Below are 14,865 nucleotides of genomic sequence, written 5' to 3'. Positions count from 1 at the left end.
CAAGGTAAAACACTGCCAAACTACTGATGTTTGTGGTGTGGAGAATGGCATTTGTCAGAGAGTCACAGCAGAATATCTTACACTCTCTTGAGCCAAACTTGAGCAAATCAATTTCTGTTTTACAGCTCCAAAGTTTTGAGGCAGACTCTCAATTCCCAACACCAATAATTGTAGAATCCAAAAACTCAGGATCAAATTTGGGATCAGAAAGTATTTTCAAAAAAGTATTGTCTAAAAAATATAGATTTTTTAAAATATAGACAGGCATATAGGTGTCCATAATATTTTGATTTGATGGGCACTAACCTAGAGAAGTGGGCAGAACTGTTTTTTAAATCACTATGTACAGATACTATGTACAAAAGTTTACCTTATAGTATGTTATTTGTCTATATTCATAAACAGGGTGTCTTTGCAATGTCACAAGGCATTCAATCTCCAAGGTCAAACAGCAAAACTTGTTTACGGATGAGTCCCGATTGCAGAGAGTGTAATTATCCTCCCTTTTTGTAGCTCAGAGCGTTTGAGGACGGGACATATTATTATCATGCGAGTAAAAGCCAAAGAGCCTTTTGAGTTTGGGAGTGTTTAAGCCGGATAAAGAAGAACTGATTGTTTAATTTGGAAGGAGCCGTGTTGGTTCTGGCTCCAGCTCTGAAAAACAATCCTGAGACAAGTACAGAGAGAAAGCGTCTCTCTCTGGTCGAGTTTGGCGTACATATGCTGTATGATCCATCTCTGTAAGCCAAGGTTCTGGTTGATCACAAACTACATGCTAGAATGAAAATTATCTTTTGACTTACGTCTGGAACTACTGTCAAAACCATGCTGTTATAGAAAAAATAATTAACACCTTCTGACCAATCAGATTTGAGAATTCAACAGTGCTGTGGTTTAAATTTAAAAGATCTTAATACAGGCATTCAAGGGAAAAAGCTAGCAAGTTTCTCTATTAGTGCAGTCAATAAAGTTCATCTTTGTTAGTCTATAGTTTTATTCCTTCATTGCAGACCCCCTGGTTTATGTCAGCTTCATGATTTCACATTTGTTATGGTCTCTGAGGCATTAGTTTGACCTCTCTTGGAAATGCAGAGTCATCGCTTGAATCGAGGCTTGTTTTGCTCTGCTATCTGAAGATCAAGGTTGTTTTCTGATCAGTGCAGAGAATTTTCGTTTGTGTCAATCTGACTAGAGTCAAAGCTGGTTCTGTTGCTCTGTTCTCCATTAATGGGCAGTTTTGCTTGTTTATTTATTTATTCACCCATGTATTCAGTCACAGGTGCATGCTCTGTTGATTGTGGCTGAGGCTGCTTTGCTTCCTGCTTGTGCTGCTGTCTGACATGCTTGAGAAAGTGTGTGTGTGTGTGTGTGTGTGTGTGAGAGAGACTTGTGTCTGGATCACCCGTCCCTCTAATTTTCTGCATCTCCTTCCAGCATTTCCCTCTCTCTTCTTCCTGTAGCATGCTTACTAGACTAGAGTGTGTGTCTGCATTTCTAACAGCTCACTTCAACAGCTCCTCTTTGCAAAATGAGATGGTGGTATTCTTGGCTATCTCTCTTCTCTAACTCACTCCAAATGAATAAAGCTCAGCCTTCATAACATGACCATCCTCCATGTCCATGATATCCATAAGTAACATCTGTCCTCTGTGTGTATGATGACTAATGTGAATTAACATGGACTAACATGGTCTCTTCTTCCTCCCATACCCTCTGGCCAGTGTGCTGAGACTGTGTGTGTCTCACACACTGACTAGTACCTCCAGCTGTCTTTTACTGTCTGATAGATAAAATAATACAGCACAGACCCACACATACACACATGAACATTTTAAAATCGCCTACATATTATTACTGGCACAAACATAAGCAAATGAAAAGAGAGGAATAGAGACATTGGCCAAAAATAAAAAGGAGAAATGGAGAAATAAAAAAGGGGAAAAGCAACATGCCCCAAATATTAAACAGAAAAAAGAAACATTGGGTCAAACATAAAAAGGGGGAAAGCAACATGCCCCGAACATAAATAGGAGAAGAAGAAACATTGGGTCAAATATAAAAAAAGGGAAAATGAAACAATGGGGAACAGATATAAAAATGGGAAATGTGACATGCCCCAAACATAAAAAAAGAAAATGAAACATTGGGTCAAACTTAAAAAAGGGGAAATGCAACATGCCCCAACCATAAAACAGGGAAGAAAGAGACATTGGGCCAAATATGAAAAGGTAAAACATGGCATAAAAAGGAGAGAAAGAACACTGACCCAAACATAAAATAAAGAAAAATTACACATTTCACTAGACTTAAAAAATGGAAAACATGACCCAAATATAAAAAGTGGAAAAGGAACATGAAAAACAGAAATAGAAACATTGATCGGAACATAAAAAGAGACAATGAAACATGCATCAGACTTATAGAGAAACATATTTAGAAGGTGATTTGGTTCTGAGACAGGCAGTGCTTTGTGTAATCTCCCATGGTGGATAAACTTCCTAACGAGTGACATTTAACAGCTCAGTTTTCACTTTCTGGGTTTTTTATGGTGCACAGCCAGGTGCAGGCGATAAGGCGCCACTGTGTCTCAGCTGCTGTACTATCACGAACGCCTCTCTGTTCTGCTTTCCCTCAGGGGGATAAAAACTCTCCAATCTTTAATGGCATTCGAGTCACGTAAACATGGGCGATTAATAATCACCTTGCTTCCTGATCTGTCTATACCCCGGTTTGGCAATGCTATATCAGTTTAGGCCCTGCTTAAAGGAATAGGAGCTAGTGCAAACATGCAGATTTTCCATTCGGTTTGCTCTTGTACCTCTGAAAAAAGGACACAATACAGTTTTATTAATTATTGATTAACTTAACAAATTGATAACAGACATAACTAAATCAGATTTGTTTGTTTTATATTAAGCAGATATATCTTCACTTAATTTGAATAACTAGTTTTTTGTTTTGTTTTGTTTTTTTCACTTAAAAAGCATATTTTCCCTAGTTTGCTAAATTTAGCAATTCTTGTCCATTATCTTTAATCTGGTCTGGATACTTCAAACTTAAAGTATTCTCCATAGCCTCATAATGCACTTGATGAGAGTTTTGTGCCTGTTCTTTGCAGGAAGCTTGCCTGGGTTGAATTGGATGCTTTGGATTGAGTTTATTGGATTGGGTGTTTTCTTCACACCCACAGATGGTTCTTCTCCAAACTGCTGCCACAAATTTGGAAGCACACAAATGTATAGAATGTCTTTGTATTCTGTAGTTTTCTGTAGATTTCCCTTCACTGGAGCTAAAGACCCCAAACCTGTGTCATCATGACATTGGCCCTGTGCACAAAGCGAGGTCTATAAAGACATGGTTTGCCAAGATTGGAGTGGAAGAACTCAAGTGGCCCGAGCCCTGACCTCAACCTACTGAACACTTTTGGGATGAATTGGAATGCTGACTGAGCCCCAGGCCTCCTCACTTGACATCAGTGCCTGACCTCACTACTGTTCTTGTGGCTGAATGGGCAAATCCCCTTAGCTATGCGCCAAAATCTAGTGGAAAGCCTTCCCAGAAGAGTGGAGGTTATTATAACAGCAAAGGGGGACCAATGGCATGTTGGTATGGTTTTGGAATGGGCATATATGGGTGTGATGGTCAGGTGTACGCATACTTTTGACTATATAGTGTATGTTAAATCAGATGTGTTGAATCAGATATGTTAAATCATGTGCATTAAGTTGGTACACTGATGCAATGTGTTGAATATGATGTATTGAAATATACAGCAGAGTCAGTATTGTACCTATTGGCATGTTTTTCGGTTGTGGGAGGAGACTGGAATACACAGAGGAAACCCAGGCGTACAGTGGAGCCCCTGTATTGAATTTCTTTAATGCCAGAGTGGCTCATGCTCTCCTACTTAAGCTGACTATTCACATTTTCCTGTGCTTAAAAAAAAAAAACAGTAAAAAAAAAAAAAACACTCCAAACCAAAATAGCAAAAAATCATTAATCATAAGCAAGTGTTTGTCCCAGAGTCAGTATGAGATCTAGTGTCCAATTCTTTTTCAACCCTTGAACATAAGACACTGGAGCTCATAATACAGAAAGCAATACAGTGTCTCAGGAGTCCTTTCCTTCATGGCTCACATTTCATGATTGCAATTAACGCTGCAGAGGCTCATGTTTTTAATGTGCAGAGAGAGTGCAGTAATGTCCATTCAGAAAACACCTATAATGTAGAAAGCTTGGCAGCATTGCAGGGAAGCCCAGGGGAGATAACAATAAAGATCCACTCAGCAAAAGCCCCAGCAGGGAACTGCAGAACGTTGCATTTTACATTATTGTATAGTCCAGTTAACGTTGCTGCTTGTGACAAGTTCTTTACTGTTTTTTTATTTGGATGGTCATTAGTGAGTTTTTCAAAGGCAGCACTTTGCCTAATGGGACAAAGTTCAAGCAAAGGCTAATGGGAACATTAAATGCTATACCGTTCCTTAAAAAAAAAAAAGGCAAACACCTAGTGTGATGAAATTGACATAGCTATCATCAACCATAACTTGAAAAAATTCATTTTAATGCTTTCCCGGAGACATCATGTTATACTAAAAAACACAAAAACTCATCAGTTTCTGCATCACTAGACAAGTAGTTTTTAACTTAAGTTGTCCAAAGATGTCTCATAATGATATTAAATTAGCAACAGTAATAAAAAAAGGCTGCTTCTCTGATAAAATAAATCCCTCTTAGCATACCAGAGCCATGCCACAGTAAGGCTACAAGTCCTGTTCACTGTGTTTCCTCCTTTTCCCATCTGTTCACTTCCTCTTGTCCTCCTTCACCAGTCAGGCGAGTTCCACCGCGCTTCTCCATTCCCCCTACCAATCATGAGGTGATGCCCGGTGGCAGCATCAACCTTACGTGCGTCGCTGTCGGCGCCCCAATGCCTTTTGTCAAGTGGATGAAGGGTGACACGGAGCTGACCAAAGAAGAAGAGATGCCCATTGGACGCAACGTGCTGGAGCTCAACAACATCCGCCAGTCAGCCAACTACACCTGTGTGGCTATGTCCTCATTGGGCATGATCGAGACCACTGCGCAAATCATCGTCAAAGGTAAGAGTCAATTTAAAATCACAGAATTCTTATCATCAATGACTAGAAGAAATGGCTAGTTTACGCCAGAGTCCAAAAGACACAACCAGGAAGAATTCTGATAGCAGTAGTATAATATAATTTCGTTTTCTATATTGAAATTCAGACAGCAATACGTTTGGTCAAACGGGGCTTTCCTCATATGACTACCAATTTCTCAAATTCAAAGAAATTTGGTTTACATCAGTAAGAAGCTGGGTATTTCAAAAGTGAATTTCAAATTTCGTCAGCTAAGCTAGTTAGCCAACGTCTTTGACATTCCAAAAACAGTTATGGCGGATTCACTTCCAAAGTGTTTACATTATTATTTTAATGACTTACTTGGCTGACATGACAGGTTGGTGAGTTGCTGCAGTACTTAGTTAATGTTAGCTAGCCAAGTTAGACAAAATTGAGTTAGACTTTTGGGCTGTATTTGTAAAAGGGATGTTCAGTTATAGCCAGAAGTTTCAAAGAAATTTTTGGGGATAGGTTGAAGAGGAGAGAAGATGTCTCAGACACATCTGCCGTTGACTTCTGATTAAGCACGTACTTGTTCATCTACAGTGATAGAGAAAGACGACCCGATCTGCTCTCAAAGCTCTGATGTTGTTCTTGTCCGGCTGTAGCTATGAATCTACAAAATTGTCTTGTTAATAATGAAGGCTGTATGATTCCCTCAGCTCCCTACCACACAGCGCGTGCAATCAGCTCATCAATCTTTCATCAGTGTCGAAATATGAGGAATATCATTTCAGAGTGATGAATAACTGAATAATTTTGCTGCCTCCTTCTTTGAGCATTGTTTTTCACCCTAAACCAAAGTGAACCTATTCGGCCAAATTAAAGGTGTTATTTAAAACTGTCTCTTGATGAGAACGAGCTGAGCTTATTGCATTGTTTATCACATGGTTACAGTATTGGAGCTCAGCCCAGACATGCTCATCCTTGTCTCTGAGGTTTAAGACAGTATCAGACACCAAGACATCCACAGGCATCGAACACAAGGTGCTGAATTTTGGGCCACATGTTGGCAATAGCCATCTGGTTCCTTATAATCGTTTTGGGATAATCAAAACTTGGGATAATTAAATGGGTGAATTTCAGATATGGAGTTTTAATCACAGCTACAGCTACAGTAGGGATCAAAAGATTTAGGCCCAGATGTATGTGAATGAGGAGACGCAGACAAAATATGGCTTGATGCAGCCACAATATGCAGTAGCCTGGTACTGCCTAATAAAAGGAATCTGCATAAGGCACTGGGTTTTAAAGCCACTTTGAAATGGTGGAAATTGTCAAACATGAGGCCATCGAAAAACTTAAACAGGAAATACATGTTCAGTAAGGAAGAGATCATTTTTTTAAATAAATGAAATTCTTTTTAAATGAAGATACTCTAATGTATTCCAGTCACAAGACTGCCAGACACACACGAAGCTGTTTTGTATAAATAATATCAGTAATCAGAAATTAATCAAATAAATGTTGTTGAATTATACTTCTCAAATTTCTTAATATCCAAACTATCATCAGTGTTTGAACACCATAGGACCCAATGTGCGAAACCCATACAGTTAAAGTATATATAGTCACGTGATCACGTTCAGCCAACAGTTTGCAGCAACCAGCATGCATTATATGTTATACGGTTACACAACCAGGTTATAGCAGTTAAAAAAGAGCTCTTCAGTAGCTTTCAAACTTTTTAGCTGACATTGGAGCTCTGTTTCTAATGGAGCTCATTATGTTTCAGACAATCATTTTCCAAGGCCCTGGGTCAGACACTTTGCATATTTAATCCAAATTTTGGGGAGAATTTATAAATGTATTTATTTATTGTTAAGATATGATGAACCTCTAGTACATTTCGTTTACAATATTAAACCTCTGTTCACAGCAATGTTTGACTTATTTAGTTTTATACAGACAAAAATGCACACTGTTTTGCATTGTTATTATTCAGAAATCAAAAAGGAGTCTTTTCCATCATAGTTTTTGTCATTCATCGAAATCGAAATCGAATCGAAAATGCACATTCATTTTTTTTTCAAGATTATTTTGATTCAGTTCAATTCTATTCAATTTGATTCTCGAAATATTTTGAACGAAATTTGAATGACGAAAAATTATGACGGAAAAGACTCCTTTTTTATCAAGAATTGAATCGAATTGTGACCGGAGTGTAGCATCCCTATATTCCTATATATCCCTAGCAAATACGTCATAAAATCATTAGGAATCTCTATCATGACTGATATATCGGCAAACAACTACACCGGTGCTGCTAGCTAACTTTAGTGGAGTACTGCTTACCTTAATTGTACCAGTCATGGAACAAGAGCACTTTTTATCTTCTCTGGAGATGTAAAGGTTCATTTGAAGAATGACTGAGATAGTGAAGTGTATCTGGGCATAGAAAATATGTAGCAGTAAAAGTGTCACTGGAGTAATCCATGCTCTCCATTATAACGAGCTATGGACATTTATTGAAGTTATACTATTTCAACAAAATACTTGCTAGCAGTGGTTTCCTGGCTCCCTTTTACGTTAGCCCAGTGACTTTAATTAAAAGCGAGGCAGCTAGTGGGAAAAAAATCAAGCAGCTCTCAATCATCATGATAATAATTGGGCCAGAAATTCCACTACCTACAGGTTTTTATTTGATCACTGAATGAATGAATGAGCGAACAAACAAACAAACAAATAAATAAACTTTTGTTGCATTATACATTTTAATCAAGACCTCATCATTCTTAGTGTCTCTACTTAGTCTTAGTAGTGTGTTCCTATTTATTGAAAGCAGTATGGATGACAATCAGGAGTATTTAGAGCCAAAATAAACCACACAATAAATAAAAATCAATACATTGATGCAGCATATATATATTTTTCTTCTATGCAGACAAAACTGGGGGCGTCTTATTTTCTGAACAGCTTATAATCAAGAAAATATGGTAAATGGTACATGTGTAGTTTAATATGAGGATTTTCCATCCCACATGAATGAAATATGACCTTTGTTGTGGACTCTTGTGGTCTTTAGGACATGGTTATATTTACTATGGAAAAAAGCCAGGAAGGGTTTCATGCTGAGGAAATAGAATGAAAAAGGCAAATGATTCACTATAAATCTTGCAGGTTTAGTTAGGCATCACTTAGCACAGTGCTAATCCAGTCTGCACACTTTTTTATTATACTCTCCTCATTCACTGCTCACAGGCAGCAGATGAAATTGGTCTCAGTGCATTTTCTACACAGAGAAGAGACTTAAGCTCCATAAAGCTGAGCATTTCCACATTTTTTCCCACCGTTTTTAACGCTGTTACCTTGTACACTTACACATCCATCTGGTCCTCTGACAGCAGCACAATCACATGCAACATGAAAAAACAGCAGTTTAGAGTCATTTTCTCCTGCAATTTTATTACAATACAGGCACTTTACCGCTCTCCTGTGGAAACACAGTATTCTGAGCAGCAGTCCATTACCCCGAGCCAAAGTGATGATAATGGCCGTGTTTACAATGGGAAAAAGACGCTTTTTAGTGCAACGCCTCTGCATTTCATGTCAAATGCACAGTGGATGACCTACAGACAGAGATTGCAGTGCCTGCATTTCAGTGTTAGATAATGGCATTAAAAATGTTGCAATTAAACCAACTTGGAGCACATTTGTACTATGTGTGAATTGTGAAATACAGAAGATCAAAGGACTTTTTAAGTGCATTTGAAAAATCCCCTTGAAAACTATAATAACAATAATAATAATAATAATAATAATAATAATAATTATTATTATTATAATCAGCACCTTGACTTACAAATCTGTTGGCCAATAAAATCAACTGATATTTTTTTACTTGTTTTATCATATCAGTAAAGCCTGTGCTTTTTAATGTATAATATTATATCAGTCAGTATCATCAATTAGTTGAAGTGTTTTCCATTTAAAATCAGTATTGGTAAAAATAATTTCTCATCATTTTCTGAGAGAATGTCTATTAGATTGAGATAAACTCCAACAGGACATATCAGGAGTAGAGGATTTATTGTGACAGGGTAACAGGGTCTAAATATCTAAGATGTTCTAGCCTATGGGCAAAAATAATAAATCATTACAGCAGTCAGACCTTTAAAGTTGTAATAGTTGTAATAGGCCACACCTCCTTTAGTGGTTAATATCCTTGCAATAGCCCCAAAATACTCCATAGCACCATTATAACTGAGCCTGTGACTGTGCGTATGTGTGTTCCAGCCCTCCCTCGCCCCCCCATCTCTCTAATGGTGACTGAAACCACAGCGACCAGCGTGACTCTGACATGGGATTCTGGGAACCCAGAGCCAGTCTCATACTATGTCATCCAGTACCGTGCCAAACACTCTGACAACGGCGGATTCCAGGAAGTGGACGGTGTGGCATCAACACGCTACAGCATCGGTGGATTGAGTCCATTCTCACCATACGAGTTCCGTGTCATGGCCGTGAACAACGTGGGGCGTGGCCTGCCAAGCACGTCTGTGGAAACACGGACTGGCGAGCAGGCACCATCGTCTCCTCCGCTGAGGGTGCGGGCCAGGATGCTGAGCTCAAGCACGGCGCTGGTGCAGTGGGAGCCGCCCGAGGAGCCAAACGGCCTCATCAGGGGCTACAGAGTATATTACACACATGATGCGCACTCATACGCGCCACTCAGTGCCTGGTACAAGCACAACACAGCTGACGCAGCACAGCTGGCCACCATCTCGAACCTGGTGCCTGGTACCACCTACAGCCTACGTGTGCTGGCATTCACAGCTGTGGGAGATGGACCACCATCCCCCACACTGCAGATTAAAACACTGCAGGGAGGTAAGAGAGACCAGGCTGAGTGAGAGTGTGTGAGGGTGTGTGAGGGTGTGTGAGAGTGTGTGTGGGTGTGCTGATGGCATCCGACAGCTTACAATTGGATTAGTGTGTCAGGACCCTAAGAGCTCAGGTGTGTGTAAGTTGTGAGACCGACGGTGTGTTTCGTGCAGTTCCAGCCCAGCCAAGTGAATTCGAGGCAGAGGCGGAGCTCGACACTCGGATCATGCTGCGTTGGCTTTGGCCTGTTCAGGACCAGATCATTAAATATGAGCTCACCTACTGGGAAGCCGACTCTGGACACAAGGTACACGCACACACACAATGTACTCAGTCAGCAGGTCATGTCTGGTGTCTGCACTTTGCTTTTTCAGTTTTGCACTAGAATTACAATGCTAATGTAGTTTATAGGACTATAGGGAAGATAGTATAGTATCATACTGTACCAGTATAGATTTGCAAGTCTAAACCATAAAACACACACACACATATACATACACCTTAAATGACATCGAATCGTTCATGAATCTCAAATGGACTTGCTTATGGGATTTCTAACATCGTAACACAATGTTGTATATAAAAATGATTAAAAGCTAAAACCATAGCAGGAGCATCTCTAAGCTAAAATCACTTTCATCCTAAAAAGTAAAGAAACAAATTTCAAACAGTAAACATGTCTTAGCCGATGGACTACGTTTGTATAAAATGAAGCTATGTAACAATTTTTTTTTCCTGAGCTGTTATTTTAACAGGACTACTACCATTAATAGCAATAATTTTGTTGTTAATTTTGTGTGTCTCTCACAGAACCATGTGACCTTTGACCCGGCTGGTTCATATGCTGTGGAAGGCCTGAAGCCCGACACTCTGTATAAATTCACGCTGGCTGCGCGCTCTGGAATGGGTTTAGGCTTGTACACACAGCCCATTGAGGCTCGCACGGCCCAGTCCAGTAAGTACCGCGCACACACACACACACACACACACACACACACACACACACACACACACACATTCCACCTACTTTTCACACATGCTCCATACACACAATCCCCACACATTTTAATTACACTTGCCTGTTTCCTTGCTGTCTGAGCTCAGTGTTGCTTATTTTAGTATTTCTCTGATTTAATGCCACTGCACATGGCTCATCATCATGATTAGTCATGAATGAGTGAATGCTCATTATTTTGTAGTAGCGCCTGTCTGTTATTGCGCTTTCGTTCATTTATTCATCCTTTTCACTTCAGTACAGTCATGCTCAAAAAAGCATCACGGATATAAAAAAGTTGATGCGTGAAGAATGGCGCACTTCAGTTTTTACCTACACAGCTAGAAATTTTTCTCTAGACGCTTCAGTTTTTCATCCCTCCCAGTCACCATTATTGTGTTATTGTGGCACATCTTTTTTTTGTTTGTTTGTTTGGTTTTTTTTTTTTTATAAATGATGTCAGAGTGACGGGTGCGCTCACTCTAATCTCACATTTCCAATTCTCCATCACTCACACTGAAGTGTTTATGACAGCTTGGGGAAAACTATGCCTCATTCTGAGGCTCTCTGTGTATGTGTGTGTGTGTGTGTGTGCGTGTTCATTGACAACCGAAAAAGAGGCATAACCTCAAAAGAGGCATAACCCCACTTTTGCATTCCCCCTATCTCCCATACTCTATTTGTCTCTCATCCTTATTTTCTTTCCCCCTTCTCTCTCTCTCTCTCTCTCTCTCTCTCTCTCTTGCTCGCTCTCTCTCACTCGGTCTTGCTCTCCTTTTCCAGTTTTTCCCCTCAATCATTTCTCTGTTTTATCTCTCTCACCCTTATCTTCTCGAGGACCATTTCTCCCACATTCCTTCACACTCTCTTCCTTTCTCTTTTTCCTTTACCTTTTCAGAGGGTTACCATCATGGCCCCTCACGCTCACAGGAGCGCATCAGGAGACGTGTTTTAGCGCTTTGTCTGGAGTCAGACCACCATCAAAACTGGCTGATGATTATCATCTAAGCAGAATCAGTGGTTACCTGCAGAGTCAGGCACAAAGTGCACTGAGAGCTCCACAAAGTCGCTTTTATTCAATCACTTTTCAAACACTACTACAATTTATTTGCCAAATGGTATTTTTAAACAGGACTCCTCCTCTCTTCATTCATATAAATGCAAAATTGTGTTCTCATTGAAAAAAAGCAGCATGGTTGATAACAACAGAGGGATGCGGGAAGAGGGATGTGTCAGGTGTTACCCTGCATTCATACCTAGCAGACGACAGGTTGCCATTCATTTCCTGTGTGTGTACGATTTCTCAACGTTATACATACTAGCTGTTTGCTTCCTCAGACAAATGCTATGCCACGGGCTGTTTAATGTCTCACAAATTATTCTTACAAGTTCCTACCTGCATTTACTTCCAATTCAACAGTGTTTGATGAGCAACCTCTGCCTTATCATTTCTGCTTTGTTATGAAGCTCAAATTTAGGTACCCTTGGGACATATTGGGATTTAAAAATAGCTGGACAAGCCATGTACCTCAGCAGCAATCTAGTATATACAGAGACACGGGAAGATGTTTTACATTGGGGTGCATAGATATAACATGTTCAATGACATCATACCTGGATAATGAATCAAAAATTTTTCTTTTAACAGAATGTGTGCTGATTATAATGATTTATTCAACAGCGTGGTTGAATTCCCAAATCAGAAGGAGTCGACAGTAATTACGACAGGTTTATATTAATGCACTCATTCTAATACGTTATTGCTTCTGTAGTAATATCTCATTCACATAATCTAAGCCTAAATATGAACAGATTCATTTGTTTTGTTTAAGAAATAAAAGCATGTAATCATTGATATGGTGAGGTTTGCTTTTATGAGACATTTATTTAACATTCATGGAAGGAGTCTCGAGTGTAAGTACTTTGTAAAAGTCAGTAAGTTTGCAGACATGGGATTTATTTCCTGATATTGATTATGTTATAGTAGCTATGTCCATTCATTTCTCATCACCATGATTACTTTTTCCTCACGTTTAATTGTAATGGCACATCGCTGTGGCATAAGAGGAATATTATCTCCGACATACGTAAGTTCAAAAACTACTCAAAATACTCAATTTTATAGCTTATTATTATTATAGTAAGGGGTGCGGCAGCACCCTCAGCACCCCTACTTCCCAAGTCCTTGGGTATGAACAAGACATTCAGATTTATATTAGGATTTCTCCCACAGGTAAATAATGGATTTCAGTTTTAAATAATGAATTCTTGAATAAAAACTACATACAGTGTTGGATTAGCTGATGGAAGACAGGAATTGTGGGCCCTACTGTACATATAAAATATAGTAGAACCTAACTGTATTAATAAAAAAATATTTATGCTGTATACTGTCCAAGACAAATAACTCAACAAACAAATCCAAGATTTCCTACTGGTATCTGTTATGGGAAACATGAAAAACACCTATATCAACCCTCATGGCAACTCCCGAAAGTCTGGCAAGATCATCCAAAATACACACAGGAGTGGTAACTGACTTCTTCTATGTCTACCTCTCATATGCTGGTTTGTTTATCCTCCAGGACAAATGGTGTGTTCTTCCCTCCTGATGTTTTCTTTCAAATACATTGTCACTTTTTTGTGTAGTTCTGCTCCTGAGGACTCAGGAGGCCAAGCTGCTGTAGATTAAAGCATGTCCAGGCACAGGTTCAGTCTGCCATGGTGAATTAAGAGTGGTATTGTATTTAGTGAAAGACCAGGTTTCTCATTTATCAGCTGTGCATACAAATGTGTAAATCATGCACATTTCTAAACACACAATATGATTGATCCAGTTATTCTTGTGCATGAGAATATGCATATATTTAGAAAAATGCAATAGTGGTAATTATGAGGAGCTGCTCAAAACTCAATTATTGTCAATCAGGTCAGCATAATTAACAGAGTAATCACTGACTGTGGTGCTCACGACAAGGTGACAGATAAAATGTAAAGTACAATCAGGTAAAAGGCGCATTGATTGACATGTGTGGCTCATCAGGCGATTTCATTTGCCTAGTGCAATTTTAGTAGATCTCTGCCAGCAACTCACAGCGCTTTTGGAAACGCCAACATAGCACATAAATAGCATCCCTGTGCACACTCAAATCCTTTCTACTCTAGGGTTTTTAGCCACGGGCACATTTCACTGAGAAATGGAGACAGGTTGGGAATTTCCCAACCAACAATCAGCTGAATAATGACATGTCTTACATGACAAATTCATATTGCTCACACCACAACATATTACAGTGGAAAAGAATACAGTGGAATACAGTAGTGGCAAAGATGATAATAATGAGGGATTTTTTCACACCATTGTAGGTTTTCCAAATATAATTGAGGCAATAGATTGCACATACATAGCCATGAATTACGTTTGTAGTTGTTTACCATATATGGTGATTTGGGGTGTTTCTTTATGTAAATGAGTGTGTCCTTGCACAGACAGAGCAACTTAGAATGTGTAGGATTTATCAATGTCCATTGTGATAAATGTCAATTGTCTAGTGTGTTCTGCCAGTTCTACTCATAGAATTAAAACATGGTGATAAATGAGATGAGAGTGCAGATTTCAGATGAAGCCCTCATCAAATACAAATAAATGCTGGCCCGTAGTTATCTCGTCTGTCCCACATACCATCCTGAAATAATGGAGATAGCATCACCAGAGAGTCATTAAACAGCTACAACTGACATAAGATGCCCCAGAATTTGAAATGGTTATATTTGGGCCATTTTTGACCTAACTCCCAAATAATGTATAAAACCTTCAGTGTGACTGCTCACAGTACACTGATCAATGCCATAACTGAACCTGATGTGCATAAACTTGACCATTCCTACCTGACGCATGATTTCTGA

At 39.2% G+C, this 14,865-nt stretch overlaps 1 protein-coding gene across 12 annotated transcripts in view; it reads left to right on the top strand.

Moving 5' to 3' along the window:
• The window catches only part of ptprfa (protein tyrosine phosphatase receptor type Fa), a 206,338-nt gene that overhangs the window by 134,532 nt on the left and 56,941 nt on the right, over window positions 1-14,865 (top strand). For all 12 annotated transcript variants that reach the window (XM_053232122.1, XM_053232121.1, XM_053232120.1 and 9 more), the window contains 4 exons: window positions 4,833-5,102; window positions 9,378-9,971; window positions 10,139-10,272; window positions 10,776-10,920. In XM_053232122.1, coding sequence (XP_053088097.1) covers window positions 4,833-5,102; window positions 9,378-9,971; window positions 10,139-10,272; window positions 10,776-10,920 — 1,143 coding nt within the window. The remainder of the gene's footprint in view (window positions 1-4,832; window positions 5,103-9,377; window positions 9,972-10,138; window positions 10,273-10,775; window positions 10,921-14,865) is intronic.

The sequence above is a fragment of the Pangasianodon hypophthalmus genome, chromosome 2 (assembly GCF_027358585.1).
Source record: "Pangasianodon hypophthalmus isolate fPanHyp1 chromosome 2, fPanHyp1.pri, whole genome shotgun sequence".
In the NCBI taxonomy this organism is placed as follows: Eukaryota; Metazoa; Chordata; class Actinopteri; order Siluriformes; family Pangasiidae; genus Pangasianodon; species Pangasianodon hypophthalmus.
Note: the sequence above shows the minus strand (reverse complement) of the source record. Positions and strands in the feature narration are given on the sequence as shown.